Raw genomic sequence first — 19,383 nt, 5'->3', positions numbered from 1 at the left:
CTTTCCCAACTCTTTGCTCTTCCTCCTGCATGAGCTTACAAAAGCTTACAGTCAAAATTCACATCTAAAATAAAGAGGCCTGCAAGAGAAGCTCATGTAATCCCACTCCTTAAATATCACTAAGACATCTGAGATATTGTTTAGATTGTGGACTCTTACTTTGACACGCCAGCATAGGTAGATGGACAGGCAGGCACATCAGATGTCACTGTCTGGCAGCTGATAAAAGTCACTGGTGCTATAATACTAAGCACAGAGCCACCAGATTAGTCTGTGAGGGAAGGGGATGCCTCTTCCTTCCCTTCAATAGGGGGTTAAACCCAGCTGGCACCCTCTGGAACAACGGGTAAGTCCCATCTTTATTTCTGCTACAGCTTTGGGTTTTGTTTTTGTTTTTTGTCCAAATCAGAGGAACGTGTATAAAGATGATCTTCACATAAAAACTTTGAAAGTCACATCATGTTATTATAACAAAATCAACAAGCAAGTAACTTACTTGTTCCACTGAAACTGGAAGGCATTATAGAAAGGGTACAAGGAAAGAGGGCTGTGTGTCAATATTTTTAAATCATAATTTTTCCTTGAAAAGGCACACTTGGTCTGATTGTAATTGTGGTAATGTCCTAGAGCTTCAAAATATCCTCAACCAGCTTTTTGTGCAAGTCTGTGCTATGTTAGAGATAGAAAGAAAAAAGTTAAGATTTTTTAAATAGGAACCTGCATAGTATTTTACTTATAAAATCTTTGTAAAATATTTAACATTATTTGGAATAAAATATTAGTGTCATATAAAAGAATCTATTATAGAATTAAACTGTTGGACAGTAACTACAAACACGAAGAAAAACTTTTCAGAGTTCTCTGTTTGAACAACTGTATAAAATTTTGTTGAGACATGAGAACAATGACACTTTTGAAAGAACATATTTTCAATTGAGCTTTGAAAAATAACAGTAGTTGTTAACCATGTAGGCTGATACCAAAATGTACAAGATAGTAGATATTTTGAAAACATATGTAAAGAAAAACAGAACGTTTTGGAAAATATCTACTGGCTATTTGTTAACAGTTTATTCCTTGCTGTATGAAATGAATCTGAATAATTTGCCTTCCTAAAAGGGAATTTAAGAACCAAATTTGGATTCATTTCTGCAATGGAATGAATAAGCCCATAACTACAAAACTACTTGCCTTGAAATAGAGTCCTTTTTTGAGAAGATCTAATTAAAGCTCCTTCTGGATGTTTTCCTCCAACAATTTAAAGGCCTAATATAGTTAATTACTAAAATGCACTCTAGTTGAACAAGCTTGTGTTCATAAACTTGAAATTAAGGAATACATGGCCTTTTAAGTGTCCTTTTTCAACAGAATCTTTCTCTTGGCTGTTTAATAGTATTTGTTCTTTCCTAAAACTGCTAGAGGTGTGTGTGTGTGTGTGTGTGTGTGTGTGTGTGTGTGTGTGTGTGTGTTAAGATTTTGTCAGAGGAAGAGAGAGAGCACAAGTAGGGATGAGTGGCAGGCAGAGGGAGAAGCAGGCTCTCCGCTGAGCCAAGAGCCTGATGCGGGACTCGATTCCACGACCCTGGGATCACGATCTGGGCCAAAGGCAGACGTTTAACCAACTGAGCCACCCAGGCATCCCTTTTAACTCTAAACTACATGCACAGCCTTCAGATAAAGTTATTTGGTCTGAAATTTTTTCATTAAAAATGATACATTCTTCAATACAGGAAATTAAACAATTTTAAGATTTCATTTTGGTGATGACAGTTTGGGTAACTTTATCAATTAATAGTTTGATTTATCATTACCTCAGAGTTGGCTTATACTATGTAAAATTAAATATATTTTGAACTAAATTACCTGACATTTTGAATAAAGACAGAACCAATGCCACAATTCATAGGGCTAGTCTGTGTGTGTAATGTCTGTATATAGTTCTGCTTAGATTTACCATACTAATGGGAGAATCAGAGGCAAATATAACCCTTCAAGGCTGATTTTAGGGGCAAAAAATTCATCTATGGAAAACTGGAATCTATTATAGGAAGTCAGAAGAACCAATGCAGAGCTAAGTAAGAGAAATGGCAACCGTCTTTTCTGGTAAAGCATAACTAGCTTCATACTGCCTTACTTCCTTCTGTACATCCTTGTCTGCCGTTTCAAAAGAAAAAGAGAGGCTAAAACAGTTTCAAATTAATCCAAAATGCATATGAAATATGAAAAATAATAAAAAGTAAAACTCTAAGAGACTATCAACACCAATAACTAGATAGTATAATCTAAAAATAACAAAAAATTTATATATCACTCTGGAATACAGTCAGTAACATACATACACACAGAAAGACACATACACTCCTTAATTATCATCTGGTTTGGTACTATGGTGAATTTGGAATCAAGGGGAAAAAAAGAGACAGTGCATTGAAAGGTTAAAAAAAATACACTCAAGGGGCACCTGGGTGGCTCAGTCATTAAGCGTCTGCCTTTGGCTCAGGTCATGATCCTAGGGTCCTGGGATCGAGCCCCGCATCGGGCTCCCTGCTCGGTGGGAAGCCTGCTTCTCCCTCTCCCTGGGCCCCTGCTTGTGTTCCCTCTCTCGCTGTCTCTGTCAAATAAATAAATGGAATCTTAAAAAAAAAAAAAATACACTCAAAGTTGACAACAATTTATACATGTTCCCTCTACTTTACGAAATTCTGGAAGGTTGAAGGAGTAAATGCAGATGTTCACGTTCTTTATAAAAAAGCATAGTGTACCCCTTGATTTACCAAGACATCATTCATCCCTGATCACCAGGACATTAATTAACTGGTGTATATTAGCTATTCATTGTTTTTCATTAGCAATGGGAAGAATTCAGATAGAATGGGAGCTGACATGTTAGATATTTAACTGCTAATAATATAAATCATTAAATCTCTGGTTAATGAAACTGTACCCTCTGGGCAAAAGCTAATCTTACAACCATTAAATTTTCACACTGAGCAACATCACAGAATTTCTTTTCATAAGTAACCACTTGGCAAACTCAAACTTCCCACTCCTGTATCTTGAAGCCCCTGGGCATGCCTAAGAATCACCCAGAGGCAAACAAACAATTATGAATCCTTTTTCTTGTTCTCAGGAGAAAAGTCAGTTGTACAAAGACAGAGATAAAGGAAGAAATCTAGAAGCCAAGAAAGTTCCACCTTGAGGTGACCTTGAGAGCGTATAAGGCCAAAAAAAAAAGCATATACACTCCTAAAAATGTTAAACAATACTGTTTTTTATGCAAATATGGTAACTGAATCATTTTCTTGTTTGAAGGAACAATATTCTTCAAGAGAAGGCCACTCCATCAAAGACAGAAGCACAGTATTCCCAAGATCTCAACAAGGAGGGGCAGACCAAGGCTGCTTCTGATTCCTTGGGACCTTCTGTGACTCCAGGCTTGCCACCCCAAATTCAGGACCCCACCCTTCCAGGAGCAAATCATTATAGTAATAAGTTGCCTCCATCTTCCATATACCAGCCAAGCATGTTTAACTATGAACGTCCAAAACACTTCCTTCAATCCCAAAATCCATGTGGCTCCAGACTGCAGCCTCCTGGACCTGAAACCTCCAGCTATTCTAGCCAGACCAAACAGTCTTCCATTATCATCCAGCCCCGCCAATGCACAGAGCAAAGATTTTCTGCCTCCTCAACAGTGAGCTCTCACATCACCACGTCCTCCTCTGCTTTCCCTGCTTCTCCCCAGCAGCATGCTGGCTCCAACCCAGGCCAAAGGGTTACAGCCACCTATAACCAGTCCCCAGCCAGCTTCCTCAGCTCCATATTACCATCACAGCCTGATTATAGTAGCAGTAAAATCCCTTCCAATGTGGACTCCAAGTAAGTGAATTTTTTATATGTATGACTATATACCATATATACACTGAGCTTTATCTGAGGAGTGTTGTGGGGTATGTCCTAGTTCACTATTTACTATCTAAAAAAGCAATGTGACCTCAGGGTCTCTTCATAATTCTCCTAAAACACCTTGAACCAGGGTGCTGGCAGTAAGAAGTCATCTGACCCATTCTCTAGTGTACACACTAAGATAGACCCAAATCCCCTTTTATCACATACAATTACTTACCTATTTTTTTCCATCTTCAAAAAAAGATATCTAACATACGGAAGGACAATGAACTATTCTCCCAGTTCTAAGTTAAGGTCCCCATGCTATAAAATTTAATTGCTCTGGTTCTGGGCTCAGCTGAGATGAAGAGCAGCTGTCTGCTCTTCCTCAGATAGGATTTCCTCTCACATAAGCAGAGGCTATTAAATGTCTTCTCAGTCTTAGTCTTTTCTTCCTATCCATTTTCCCCTCTGACCCTGAATATCCATTTGACTAAAAACAAAACAAAAACAAAAAAAACTTTTTTTTAGTAAAAACCTGGGATTCAGATGCTGAAGTGTAAGAATTTTCCTTACTATGATCAGAAGAAAGGCTTGAATAAATAAATGACCTTAGGGTTCCCTTTAGTAATTAAAACCCCACACTTTTTCCAAATTGGTTGAGCTGATTGTTCTGTCTAAATAAAGAGAAGAATACCTGGAGCCTTATGCAAGCATGTACTACTTCCAAAGTCCTAAAACTATCCTAGGAGAACCTGATATGAATAAGGACACAGTGGTTGTGCTTTTTTTAAAACATGAACTGAATACTTTGTGCTTATGCAAGCCTAGAGCTATCAATTTTCCTATCCATTGGCTGGCTAAAACACCAGAGAATTAAATCAGAGGTGTCTGAAAAACTGTCTGATGGAATATGTTTTGTTGCAGGCTTACCAACAGATTTGCTAAGATTGTCGATAATTTCTCTCAGTCTTCTCTGGAGGCTACTTTTTCTAGGGATTCCTATTGTTGGTGACAACTCTGGAAACTTAGTTGAACTGACTACAGCAATTCAACCTGCAAAGAATACTTTTCAACGTTTTAAAAAATCAAAATAAAGCAAGCCAAAAACATATGTTAGAATCCTATATATACTAGGTTGAACCACTTGAAATGGCTGATAGTCAACTATTTTTCACCTACAAAAATGGCATTCATAAGTTTGACCTAATATTTTTTTAAAGATTTTATTTATTTATTTGAGAGAGAGAGAATGAGAGATAGAGAGCACGAGAGGGAAGAGGGCCAGAGGGAGAAGCAGACTCCCTGCTGAGCAGGGAGCCGGACATGGGACTCGATCCCGGGACTCCAGCATCATGACCTGAGCCGAAGGCAGTCGCTTAACCAACTGAGCCACCCAGGCGCCCCTGACCTAATATTTCTTAAAGATGCCTTTAAGAATTAGGAGCCCTCTCTCTTCCCTCCAAAATTCCCATTATACCCATTATCACACATTATAGATTTTTCTTGTTACATTTTACCCAGATGATCATTTTCCATCTAGCTTTCCCTTATTTTCAGATTTCCTATATGAGCATTTTTAAATCTAAAATAACCTTTTCTGGGAGCCCCAGACCAAGAAAAAATGTAGTAAGTAAAATAAAATAAAATAACCTTTTCTGACTATACTACTTTTCTTGGTCTTTCAACCTTATTCCAAATATCTGACCAGAAAAGAAAGCCACAAATAAATATTAAAGAAGCTCAACCATGTTCCTGGCTCTGTGCACAGAACTAAGAGAAAAAGGCAAAAATGGAGAGTATAAGAAATAAGCATAGGAGGGTCCCCAAACCAGAGATCAAAGATTCAGCTTTAGCTGTTCCATTTGCAGCAACCATAGATAACTCTTAATCTTCCCACAGCCACTTGATACCCATTCGGTGTCCAGCTGCGCAGGGTGGAAAGCTCTGTCCCTTTGAACATTTGTGCCCAACTCCCTCATTGTTATGGTGGGCTTAAGTTTGCCCTGCCTTCAAAAATAATCCCTTGGATTCTGACCTAGATTGCTTTGAAAGCTTTATTTAGCTTTTCATCAGTAGGAAACCCTTAAGCAAACATTTTACTCAATCAAACCACAGACTGCAAATTGAGAACTCTAATTCTAATTATTCTATTCAAAAAGCCTTCTGTGTGACATTCACCATGTGTGCCTTACCTGCTCAGTGATTCAATTTCATGATCTGTAACAAAATTAAGGATTTGGGTGATTAATGATAAGGGTGAAAAAAGACCTATAAAGCAGAGTGCAAGAAGAATATTAGTTTATAAATATGAGCACATATCTAGTCTTAACACTTAGGCCATCTAAACTGAGAAGGGAATTCAGTGAATAAATTGACTAGGTCACATACATATCAGTGATTCTCAGGCTTGGTTTTTATAATCCTTCAGGATTTCTCAGATATATTACATTATGACAGCCTAAAAACAAAATTATTTAATTCTAATTCACTTTAACATGTGACTTTTATAAAGATGGTAGGCTAACATAAAAAAAAAAAAAAAAAAGGCTATGGGGTGCCTGAGTGGCTTAGTGGGTTAAACATCCAACTCTTGGTTTTGGCTCAGGTCATGATCTCAGGGTCATGGTCTCAGGGTCGTAGGATCGAGCCCCACATCAGTGCAGAGTCTGCTTAAGATTCTCTCCCTCTCCCTCTCCCTCTTCCCTCTGTCCTTCCCCTCGCTCACTCTCACCCTCTAAAATAAATAAAATTAAAAACAAAATTTAAAAAATGGGCTATTATAGTTAGAATAATAGGAGATCTATAAGACCAAAGGAATTTTACCACTTTTACATGAGAATTCAATCTTAAAAAAAAAAAAAACAGAAACAAAAACAAAAAACACACATACAACTCACTATTTATTTAAACACTTGGTCTGGCTATTTATTTAACTGAATAAATCAGACTTTAGTTAAGCATTAATATAGACAACCCTGAATACCTGAAATGTAAGGGGGAGAAATGTGTACCATCAAGTTTCAATACAGAGCATCTTGAATACAAATAAAAACAGTCATTCATTCAGCAGATAGAGCAATGCCTATACCAAAACTCCATGTTAGTGAAAATAAATATTACAATGGTGAGTAGTAAACCATCTTTTTTACTTTCAAGTCCCCAAAGTCTACAAGAATTGAAACTCTGGCTCCTATCAGAGGAGATACATTTCTACTCAGCTTATAAATTCTTTTAGTGACCCTTGAGAATATCTGAACAGGAACAGGTCAGAAAAGAGATCCAGGCTGCCTCATCTTGATAACTGGAGAACGTTTATTATGATAATACTAAAATATTCACTGAGGGCAGTGACCAGTTATCCTGCATTAAACAGATATAAGCGTGTACCTGCAGGGCCCTAAATGAATAAATTAGGTGAAATCTGAACAAACAGCTGTGAAAGTGCGAGCTACCTAACAAATGTAATACAGGAATCCCTAAATACTACACCTGCACTCTGTCACAATCAACAGGGGAACACGGGGAGGGGTAGGAACATCTTTGCAGATAATTTAGGATTAGAACTTGAAGTACGGATTTAAACCAAACTCTTCAACTGCTATTCAAATTTGCTTTCTTTTTTTCCCCAGACCCCCCTTTGCATTCTGGTTACATTCTCTTTCCTCCTCTAATCATTCCTTTCTTTCTCTAAAAATCACTTCAGCAATGTTAAAGAAATGACTGTTACTGTAAAAGCTATTTATTACATAGTATCACACTTGAATTGTGTAAAACAGGAAATTAAAAGGAAAGCCAGACTATGTCAACTGTAGACTCCATTCAAAGCAATAGGATATTCACTAAATACTAGTGGTTATAGTAGTAAATGTTTAACAATCAGCTCTAGAGAAAGGAGCCAGGATTTGTGGTATTTACCAACTTCCCTGGTGTACATACTCCCATCACCACCAATTTCAAACTATCAACATGACATCACAGGGCGCTGAGAACGGTACCCACCCATAAAACAAACTTACCAAATTCAATTATAAGACTGGAAGAACTCTCAAGCTGCCAGTAACTAGACTTACTCTCTTTCATTTCTTTAGGAAGATCTTCGAGGAAGGACATCCTCCTTATGCCTAATCTAATTTGTTCCTCCACCCACTAAACTTTAATTTGCCAAGACTTAAAAAAAAAAAAAAAAGCTGGTAACCATTCTTATTAAATTCCTCTTGACTGTTACTAGGAAATTGGTGTTTTTAATAACACTAATAGTACTAAGTGGTAGATTCAACCTATCTAAAGGTGACTGACAGAATGATGTCAATTCTATTTTAGTACCACATCTTTCTCTGAAGATTTTTTTTAAAAATCTTTTTTCTGGGATGCCTGGCTGGCTCAGTCAGAAGATCATGTGACTCTTGATTTCAGGGTCCTGAGTTCGAGCCCCACATGGGTGTAGAGATTACTTACTTTTTTAAAAAATCTTTTTTCTTTTTAAAGCTATCAACAACCTTCATTTAGCCAACCTGTAAATGCTAAACCATCCCAAAGTGCAAATGCTAAGCCCACCGCAAGGACTCCTGACCATGAAATACAAGGATCAAAAGAAGCTCTGATTCAAGATTTGGAGAGAAAGCTAAAATGCAAGGACAGCCTTCTTCATAATGGAAATCAAGTAAGCAAAAAGTCTATTTTGCACAAAAAGCCAATTAAACTATAATATCTAATCTCAGTAAGAAAGTTCTGTCTCACAGATCTATGTTCATAAAATCTGCAAGGGATAGGATTATCTAAAAAGAGGGACTATTTGGATCCAATACCAAATACTCTGCATGAAAACACCTCATGGTTTTCAGTAGTAAAAGAATGACACAAAAGGAATGTAAAAGAATGAAGAAAAGAAAATCTGAATAATTTAATGAAAATTTTGTTTTAAGCATTACTCCTCATAAAATATGTCTGATGATCAAATAACCAATAAGAAATACTCTCAACTTTTTCACATACTTTGGTATATACTACTGATGGACACATAGCTATTAGATTTATAACTCTTCTGTACCCACTGTATTAGTCACTTATCTCTTAAACAGCATTATATGCCTTAAATCCAAATACATTTAACATACCAGTTGCACGGCTTTCAACCAGAAATTAAATACGATATTCAATGTTCATTTAATAAAAGTTATTTCTCCATGGGAGAATATGCAGTACTATATTCAAAGACAGAGCAAATGAGAACACGCAGAACAAATAGGAAGGTGAAGAATTTCCCCCTACTTGGGATAGCCTTACTTAAGGGTGATTATGCCTTCCTTTCCCAGGAGCAAGAGGAAAACAGATGAGGGAAGTGGCACTAGAATGGAAGGGAAATGCTTTGAATGAAAACAAAGTTTTAAAACATAGTATATGGGGCGCCTAGGTGGCTCAGTCGGTTAAACGTCTGCCTTCAGCTCAGGTCATGATCCCAGGATCCTGGGATCAAGCCCCACATGGGGCTCCCTGCTCAGCATGGGAGCCTGCCTCTCCTTCTCACACTCCCCCTGCTTGTGCGCTCACACACACCCTCTCTCTCCTGTCAAATAAATAATAAAATCTTTAAAAAAAATAAATAAAACACAAAACATAGCATATATCTGTAATTCAATAGGCAGAACCATACTTCTTTGGTATAATTCTTGGTGGTTTTAAGGTAAAGGTATACAAACAACTTTTACTAAATCTCATTACTATCTCCTTAATGAATGACTTCTTTAAAGCGGCTAACATATGAGGAGAAGATGGCCCGCAGGCTGCTAGGACCACAGAACGCAGCTGCTGTGTTTCAAGTTCAAAATGACAGTGAGGCACAAGACTCACCACAGGTAAATTATAGTAATCTTTACCTAACTGGAATATTTTTCTCTCATGTGATTTATAAATGTGTTTTTCCAAATGCTTATAAATACAGCTTGAGGCAAAAGTCAATCACTTCCATGCTCCATTAGGTATAAAAAGGAGAGGCCACGATGAGCTAAAATATATAGAGAGAAACTTAAAATTTTACCCCTTTTTCTGTTGTTCTAATATCAGCATATGAAATGTCACAAAGACAAAACACCAGAAGACTAACAGTGTCACTTTTCATCTGGACATTTAGGGTCCGTTACACCTAGAACTCTTTTTCCAATGTCAGCAGGGATAGAGAATTTATGAGTTGTAAATCTTTAATAGGACAGAAGTTAAAACCTTAAGCCAAAGTAATTATAACCTTTTCTCATAAGCTGTTAATCATTTCAATGTTTTAAAATATAATTGTGGAACTAATGAAACATCCAATTCCCTGTTTCTGTATTCAAAAATGCTTATTAAAAACAAAACAATAAAAAAGCCTTGAGTAATGGCTCTAACATTAACAAAAGGACCCTTTCCAAGAACGGATAAACTTTATGGAGGGCATAAAGTGAATGTCCCACAGGTTTATTTCTGGTCAACTTCATTCTAACAAGTAAACTTAACCCTGAAGAGAAATACAGAGTTGGAGAAACACACTGAACCGTTAGAACTGTCTTCCTTCTGTAGTTACCTCTCGTATCTTTTCAAATTCCAAAAGAAACTGGAACCCAATGGGATGAAACTGGACACCCAAGAACTCCAAGCTCCTAAGCACAGGAAGTTGAAAATAGGATTTTTGTTTCTGGTAATGCAACTACTAAAAAGATGAGCAGGGTCCAACTGTGCAACTAATCAGAATATTAAAACAGAATTTGAATCTCTTTGACTACTCAACAGTTCATACATTCATTCAATGAATTATTTTACATGGAGCACCTACTCTGTGTTGGGCTCTGGACTAGTACAGATTACAGCAAGAAGATGCGAAACTACCTCTATTAGTAGAAGTAACTCAAAACAGTGTTATAGTGATGGTTTATGTTATAAATTCAGTGTATGATTTTGAGGGCAAGGATCTATCATTTTTTTCATTCTTTAAAAACATTAAAATGAAGGGTGCCTGGGTGGCTCAGTTGGTTGAGCGACTGCCCTCAGCTCAGGTCATGATCCTGGAGTCCCAGGATCGAGTCCTACATCGGGCTCCCCGCTGAGCAGGGAGTCTGCTTCTCCCTCTGACCCTCCCCCCTCTCATGCTCTATCTCATTCTCTCTCTCAAATAAATAAAAAGAAAAAAAATAAAAAATAAAAACATTAAAATGAAGGTCATGGTACCAAGACAAAAGAGAGTAGCAAAATATACCATTATATTAACAAATAAATAAAATCTTTAAAAAAAAATACCATTATGAAATCAGAAAAGATAAATCCTAGGTTTTTTTTTTGTATGCTTCAAATACTCTAATAATCCAAATGTCATCAGATTACATAAAACTGAAATATTACACCTCTGAATATGAATATATACATATTCAAACCACTATTATAGGAAAAGTTAAAAACTTAATTTGGATATTTGGGGTTTAATCAGATTATTTTTATTTTTTACCAAAAAGTTAGTTGATTTAATAAATGAATTTTTTTGACATGTGATTTATAAACGTGTTTTTCCAAATGCTTATAAATACAGCTTGAGGCAAAAGTCAATCACTTCCATGCTCCATTAGGTATAAAAAGGAGAGGCCACGATGAGCTAAAATATAGAGAGAGAAACTTAAAATTTTACCCCTTTTTCTGGTGTTCTAATATCAGCATATGATATGTCACAAAGACAAAACACCAGAAGACTAACAGTGTCACTTTTCATCTGGACATTTAGGGGTCCGTTACACCTTAAGACTAGCCAAAAACTGTTACAGTTGTAAGAATTTTAAAATGACCAAACACATTAAACATATTCATCCCAAAATAAATTATTTGTACTCAGATTTGCTGCAATGCTATATAGATGCTTTCCAAATATTTGGATACAGATATATTTTTCACTAGTCTCCCCTACCGTGCCAAACACAGTAAAATACACAAAATAAGCACTAAGTATTTGATCAATTAATTAAGACTTCCATCAATTTCTGGTTTTATTCTCAAATGGAAGTAATTTTCTGGTGCTCAAATATAAATCCTAAAAGATGTTTGCTTAAATATATCTTTATTAAGCAGGAAGTAATTAATGTTGCTTTTCAAACTTTCTCATAGCTCTACACATATCTTCCATGGTGTCCATCATGATTTTGTGCCATGAGCTAAAAAGAGAAGAATTTTCCAGTCTAGTATGTGTTAATTGCTGTTGGTGCAGTTTTGAGCAGTGGGCATAATACACTTTATCAACTGCCAACACAAGTGACTTCATGTCTATTCCTGATTTACTAAAGGACAATCTGTACTATGTGTTCCCATTTCAAATACACCAGGCGGACATCTCACCCTTTGTTGTAATATAGTCATATGAATAATGAACCACCAGGAATTCTAAGGCTAGCTAGTTTTCATATATTATACCTGTTGAATAGTCCTGTTAATTCTGGAGATTTTTTGCTAAAGTATTAGAAGGTCAGTGCACTATATTTTAGTTGCTTAAAACAGTTAACCCTTGAAGAATGCAGGAGTTAGAGGTGCTGAGCCCCCTAGAGTTCAAATCTACATATAACTTCTGACTCCCCAACAACTTTACTATTAGCCTACTGTTGACCAGAAGCCTTACCAGTAAGTAGATTAACACATATTTTGTACACTGTATGTATTACATACTATATTCTTAAAATAATCTAGAGGAAAAAGATGCTGAGAAAATACATTTAAAGTACTGTACTATATTTATCTTTAAAAAAAACCTCATATATAAGTGAACCGGTGCAGTTCAAACCAGTGTTGTTCAAGGATCAACTGTATATGAAATTAACCATGATTGCACAAATACAGTCAACAAAGAAATGTTCAACTACGACTACTTAATTCTGCTTCATTTCAAGCTAAAAACCACATTAACATTCTCACTTTGTTTTAATTTCAAGCAGCACAGCTCAGAACATGCACGACTGCAAGTTCCCACATCACAAGTAAGGTAAAAAAAAAAAATTCTCAATCTTAAAGAAATATTTTGCTACCAAAAATATTTTCAGCTTAAAAATGTAATATTTATAAAGCCTTCAAGCCTCCTATACCTTTTATAAAAAACAATGTGAATTTTCTAATGTCTGAGAGGATGGTAAAAATTTTTATCTATTAACTATCAGAACTACCTCAGAGGAAGTTTTTTCTATGCTTTCATCAAATAAGCCAGGACCACATGTCCATGTTAAGCAACTTTCTCATAACTGAAACCCAATTCCAATTACTTACTAAATCATTGCACATGATAAGAACTGTCCATGGGATACTCTGCATTTTAATCAGCTTCTTCATCAATTTACAGCATTGTACAAAAGACACAAAGATGTATAATTTGTACCAGATGTTTTTAAATTGCTACCATTTCTAACAGTCATTAAATATGCCATGTCCTAAGGTCTCTATTGTTATTACACTAACACATAAAACAGTATAGACCCTGGGGATTCCAATACAATGGCTTAACTGTATTTGTGTAAAAGGAAGAACAATGACAACCTTCCTACAGAGTGATCATTAAAATATTTTTGTAGAAGTAGATCATCCTCGAGGGGAGATGTGAATGATCAGGATGCAATCCAGGAGAAATTTTACCCACCTCGTTTCATTCAAGTGCCAGAGAACATGTCAATTGAAGAAGGAAGATTCTGCAGAATGGATTTCAAAGTAAGAGTTCAAAAATATTGGAGGAAAATTAACAAGATACTATGTTTTGAAAAATGTCCTCTTCCTCTTCATAACTTGCTACACACCTGGGGCACCTGGGTGGTTCAGTCGGCTGAGTGTCCAACTTTTGATTTTGGCTCAGGTTGTGATCTCAGGGTTGTGAGACTAAGCCCCATGTCGTGCTCTGCATTGGGCATGAAGCCTGTTTAAGTGTCTCTCTCCCATCTGCCCCTCCCTGCCCCTCTAACAAAATAAATAAAGAAGTAACTTGCTGCACACCTTAACAAGCAACATGGATAGTGGATAAGAACAAAAATTCTGGAGCTAAGCTTACCTGGGTTTGAATCCTGCCTCTGCCACTATCCAGCTGTGTAACCTTAGATAAGGCAGTTAACCTCTGTGCTGTCTCATTCGTAAAATGGAGTAACAAATGTACCTACCTCATAAAGTTATGGGGATTAACTGAGTAAACAGGCATAAGGTACTCACAATAGTGCCTACCCCGTAACAAAGACATAAGTGAAGCTACCAAAACAATAGGATTTCTAAAGCAAAATACCACTTTTAATTCTTCTCCATTAAGAAATTCAAGCCAACCTGCTCACTTGGCCTAGGAGAGTTCTTCAAGCTCGAAGAGATCTTTAGAAAGACCTACATTTTTATTATCCTCATTTTGGAATCTTTTTTTTTTAAATGTTTTTCTGGATTCCTTATGAATGAAAGTATATGGATTTAATTGTTGAGGGCTATAGAAAAACACTTAACAAACTGGCATTTAAACAGCCGAATTACAGCTCAAGAGCACTCTGTTTTGGTAAAGCCATTCATTAGATCTGCAATCATGACATGTATGTCCCTCTGGGATTTCATCTGCAGTCACCATTATGGAAAAAACCCACAGGCCTTCATATTTCTTGTGGAAATATAACATAATATTCTAAATATAGTAACTGAGAGATCTTAAGGAGCCTCAGGCTACATACAAAAGGGCTAGATGTGGTTTGAGGTAGTCTGAAAATATTAATTTCAAGAGTTTTAATTTCCACTGTTTTTGTTAAAAAATTGTTGAAACCAAATACCTTTTTAAGCTCTTCCTTTGCATTTTGAATCACAAACCCACTCAGATACTGGAATTGTTCAAAATTTGCAAATGGACAAATAGGTTCCAGTGATGATATAATTGAAAATTCTGTTATCTCCTTCTTGTGTTTTCCTTCCCAGGTAAGCGGACTGCCAGCTCCTGATGTGTCATGGTATCTGAATGGAAGACCAGTTCAATCAGATGATTTTCACAAAATGATAGTGTCTGAAAAGGGTTTTCATTCACTCATCTTTGAAGTGGTCAGAACTTCAGATGCAGGTGCTTATGTGTGTGTTGCCAAGAATAGAGCAGGAGAAGCCACCTTTACTGTGCAGTTGGATGTCCTGGGTAAGTCTTCAAAGAGATCTTCAAGTGTTCCTTAATATCCAGCAGTATTTTTAAAAGCAAGTGTTAAAAAAGAAAAGCCCAGATGACTTCATATTTAAGGGTAATGTCTACACAACCCAGTAGAACTCCAATTTTTATCTAGAAGTCACTGGATGGTGGGGAGAAGGGGAGGGAGCATTTTTGAGGGAAACTCAGTGAAACTTCAAGGACAGACCTATAACCAAAGCTCTTCAGGAAAGGAAATAAAGAAATGATGCAATTTTGGGCAAAACAAATAAGGCAGTACAGGTGACCCTTGAACAACATGGGTTTGAACACCACACGTCCACTTACATGCCGATTTTTTACAACACAGTACTGCATGTTATTTTCACTTCCTTATGATGTTTTAAATAATGTTTTTTCTCTTGAAGAATACAGTATATAATACATGTAACATACAAAATGTGTTGATTGTCTGTTTATATTATCAGTACAGTTTCCAGTCAAGAGTATGCTATTAGTAGTTAAGTTCTGGAGAGTCAAAAGTTACATACAGATTTCTGACTGCATGTGGTGTGGTAGGGTGCTCCAATGCCCCACATTGTTCAAGGGTAAACTATATAACCATTTCTAGATGTAACTGAAGGATCTTAAAGTGGAAAACGTTAGTCTAATCATACCTCTGATCTATAATCCAAAATAATCTGATTCTCATTTTTACAGAATTGTCATGATCACACATAATTTAAAACAGAGAAATAAATATTAACTTTTAGCCTTAGATTATGTTCTCTTTACTAGATTTACTAATTTTAACAAAACCCACCTACTTGCTTTAGAAAACAGGTATGGCTAAACTCATCTCAAATTTGTCTTCAGTAAGGCAGTTTCTTATAAAACTTATGTACTGTTTTAAAATATTACAATTTAAGTGCTTTAAATATATATTACATTTGTAATGGTTTAAGCTGTGGCATAATGCAAAAGATACTTTGCTACAATTCACTGTTGATTATATAAAATCTTGATTAAGTTAAAGAATGGATAATTTCCTTGAGTTTGCATTCTACTCAGATCGGTGAAAAATCTTTAAGATTATTCTATGATATAACAATGGGAAAAAGTCTAAGGGGACAAGTAATGATCTGGGAATCAAGAAAAATCTAATTCAGATGATTAAGCTCTGGGCAAATCTTTTTGTGCCAATAGCTCCAGAAATACTATACTGTTAGAGCTAAAAGAGGCCTTGGCAGGCATCTGTCCAATTTCATTTCTCCAGAAAAGCTAGGGGTAGAGTAGTATATCATTTCCTCTTTTCCTTCAGGTAATTAAAGAAACGACATAACATGCTGTCTGGTAGAGGAGTGGGAGTTGGTGGCTGCGGCCTTTGGGCTGGGATGAATCGCGCTCTGGCAGAGGCTGGGGAGCCGAGCCAGAGCCGTGGCCAGTACAGTGGTAGCAGTTGGACTGACCATTGCTGCTCCAGGATTTGCAGGCCATTATGTTTTGCAAGCCATGAAACATATGGAGCCGCAAGTAAAACAAGTTTTTCAGAGTCTACCAAAATCTCCCTATGCCAATAAAGGAAAAATAAGAGATGCTCATCAACGAATTATGCTTTTAAACCACCCAGACAAGGGAGGATTTCCTTATATAGCCTTATATAGCAGCCAAAATCAATGAAGCTAAAGATTTACTAGAAGGTCAAGCTAAACAATGAAGTAAATGTGTGATGAATTTTAAGTTCTTGTTAGTTTATGTATACAAGTGCTAGCTTTTTATAATAAAATGCCTCAAAGCTACAAATTTTAAAAATGATTTAGCACAAACTAAAAAAAAGACATAACAATTACAGATATTTGTATATTATTTTACAGTTTAGAAAATGCTTCTTCATTCACTGTCTTCAACTACTGATCCTCACAGTAGTTTTGAGTAGTAGTGGTAGGCAGAGCAGTCACTATTACCTGTATTTATTTTATAATGGATTTTCTATTTATCTATTTCACGATAGATAAAACTGAGCCTCAGAGAAACTAAACAAATTTTTCCCAATTTGGCATGGCTGGTGGGGCAAATAGACAATTTGAACCTAAGTTGTCTAGTCTTGCCACCACTCATGATGCCTCCTTATTGAAGAGACATAAATGAGAATATAACTTAAATTCTTTGAATGAAACATGATATAAATTCAATGCCACATAACATTACTGTTTTAGAACTCTACTTGATATAATACAAAATAGTACTACTGTATGTTGTTTTAACTAATGGTAAAACATAAAGCTTCCAATCATCTTGAGTGTTTTTTGAAACTTTTTTATCAACATACAAATTTCATAATACCTTGGTTTGACTTATTTTTTTATAAAATCTCAAATACTTGATTTTTTTATTACTATTTAGCAAAAGAACATAGAAGAGCACCAATGTTTATCTACAAACCACAGAGCAAAAAAGTTTTTGAGGGAGACTCAGTGAAGCTAGAATGCCAAATCTCAGCTGTACCTCCACCAAAGCTTTTCTGGAAAAGAAATAATGAAATGGTACAATTCAACACTGATCGAATAAGGTAGGATAAGTATTTTTAGACATAACTGTAGTTTATTTGGGTGAATCCAGTTGTACTTGAAATGCATTATAAATGGCATGTGTTTGTAATCTTTCTCTAGTTTTTAAAACATGTATAGAAACACAATAAACCTCATTAACCCCAATTCCACTAATCGAAAATTTAAGGCATTAAGCTAGGATTTACCTTTTTACTAACAATAAAGAAAGATGGCTCAAGGAAATGATGACACAAAATTAAAGGGGAGGAATTAAACTCAATAAAACCAACAGCTATTTGGCATTAACTAGGTACAGTCTCGGAATTTCCAAATGCTTCGTTTTCTTACAGTCTGACCCTCTGAGTCAGAGGCATCATAAAGTTTCACAGGAAAATTAATACCTGCCCTTCATTTTTTTATTATTGTTTCTTTTCAGTTTGTATCATGATAACTCTGGAAGAGTTACTTTACTGATAAAAGATGTAAACAAGAAAGATGCTGGGTGGTATACTGTGTCTGCAGTTAATGAAGCTGGAGTGACAACATGTAACACAAGATTAGATGTTGCAGGTATGTCACGCTATCAACCCAAGGACTTAATCAGAAAGATTTAGTAAGAAACACAAATCCTAGCGTAATATAAAAATAATCAGTTCTGACTTTTTTTTCTTTTCCTGTCTGATACTAAATACCTAGAGCAACCCATTTGTTTAGAACAGGTTTTCTGAATTAATCTCTTTTTGATCTATTTCAGTCCGTCAAAACCAAACTCTTCCAGCTCCTAAGCTGTTACGTGTTCGACCAACTTTCAGCAAATACTTAGCACTTAATGGTAAAGGTCTGGATGTGAAACAAGCTTTTAACCCTGAAGGAGAATTTCAGCGTCTGGCAGCTCAATCTGGACTTTATGAAAGTGAAGAACTTTAATGAGGTTACCAACATTGAAAAACACAACTACATTATTAGTAATATATTCAATTAAATTTTTAAAATAAACCCATAGCTGTATTAACAGATTATGGCTTTAATTAGGTAATATAACTAATATATATTTTTAATATTTATCCTTTGACTCTTGCACATTCTGTCTTCTCTGGTTTGCGAAGCCCATGGAAAATCTGGGCATATGGGTTTGTAATTGTAGAAGACTATCTTAAAATGTGAGATTTTAACATTTAAGTCATACCCATTTAACAATTACAGCTTATGAATATCAACTTCTTAAGCACATCTAATGCTTGTAATAAAGTTTCCTGGTACTGCTTTCTAAATACTGTTTTACCCATTTTCTCTTATAGGAATACTAACATGGTATAGATTATCTGAGTGTTCCATAGTTCAATGTCAAAAGAGAATAAAAGTTCAAATATTTAAAACAGACTGTCTTCTCTTCACAAAAATCTAGATCTTTAAAATAAAACTTCTGGTTTTTATATACAACACTTAGCAAAACCTAAGAATAACAAGTTCCAAAAAAACAACATTATGTTCTAGAACTGTCTCAATGAAGCTCACTTACAGCTCAGTCAATTCCTCCGGAAATTAAGCTAGACTTTCCATGGTTTGCACTTCAAAAGCAAGCAACAATAACTAAATCCTGACAGAATCTCTCCTGAAATTGTGATTTTGTTTTAACCAAAAAAGTCCCTAAGTCTTCAAGACCTTTGAGTCTATTGAGCTCAGTGGAATATGGAGTCTGTAGAGTCATCTGCTTAATTCTTACATTTCATATAAATTTGAATGCCTGTGGGGGGGGGCGGTCCTTCATTTCAAGTTCAGATAACCTATTAGCCAATTTTGTGAGCATCTGAGAGTCTAAGTACAGGAAAGGGAAAA

At 35.9% G+C, this 19,383-nt stretch overlaps 1 protein-coding gene and 1 pseudogene across 2 annotated transcripts; both read left to right on the top strand.

The window, feature by feature from the left end:
• The first annotated feature begins 257 nt into the window (after window positions 1-257).
• Window positions 258-19,139, top strand: MYOT (myotilin). 2 transcript variants are annotated; one of them, XM_073887822.1, is made up of 10 exons: window positions 258-346; window positions 3,313-3,879; window positions 8,377-8,551; window positions 9,639-9,743; window positions 12,822-12,871; window positions 13,452-13,584; window positions 14,806-15,013; window positions 17,402-17,567; window positions 17,984-18,117; window positions 18,302-19,139. In XM_073887822.1, the coding sequence occupies exons 2-10, from the start codon at window positions 3,524-3,526 to the stop codon at window positions 18,472-18,474; spliced, it is 1,500 nt and encodes a 499-aa protein (XP_073743923.1). In that variant the 5' UTR covers window positions 258-346; window positions 3,313-3,523; the 3' UTR covers window positions 18,475-19,139. The 2 variants fall into 2 exon arrangements, with proteins under 2 accessions (XP_073743923.1, XP_025708086.1); XM_025852301.2 differs by having other exon boundaries at window positions 12,825-12,871; window positions 18,302-19,138.
• On the top strand, window positions 16,353-17,347 carry LOC141371645 (mitochondrial import inner membrane translocase subunit TIM14 pseudogene; annotated as a pseudogene).
• Window positions 19,140-19,383: the final 244 nt, after the last annotated feature.

Source organism: Callorhinus ursinus, unplaced genomic scaffold (genome assembly GCF_003265705.2).
Source record: "Callorhinus ursinus isolate GAN/ISIS: 27379988/994484 unplaced genomic scaffold, GSC_fseal_2.0 scaffold83, whole genome shotgun sequence".
Taxonomy (NCBI): domain Eukaryota; kingdom Metazoa; phylum Chordata; class Mammalia; order Carnivora; family Otariidae; genus Callorhinus; species Callorhinus ursinus.
Note: the sequence above shows the minus strand (reverse complement) of the source record. Positions and strands in the feature narration are given on the sequence as shown.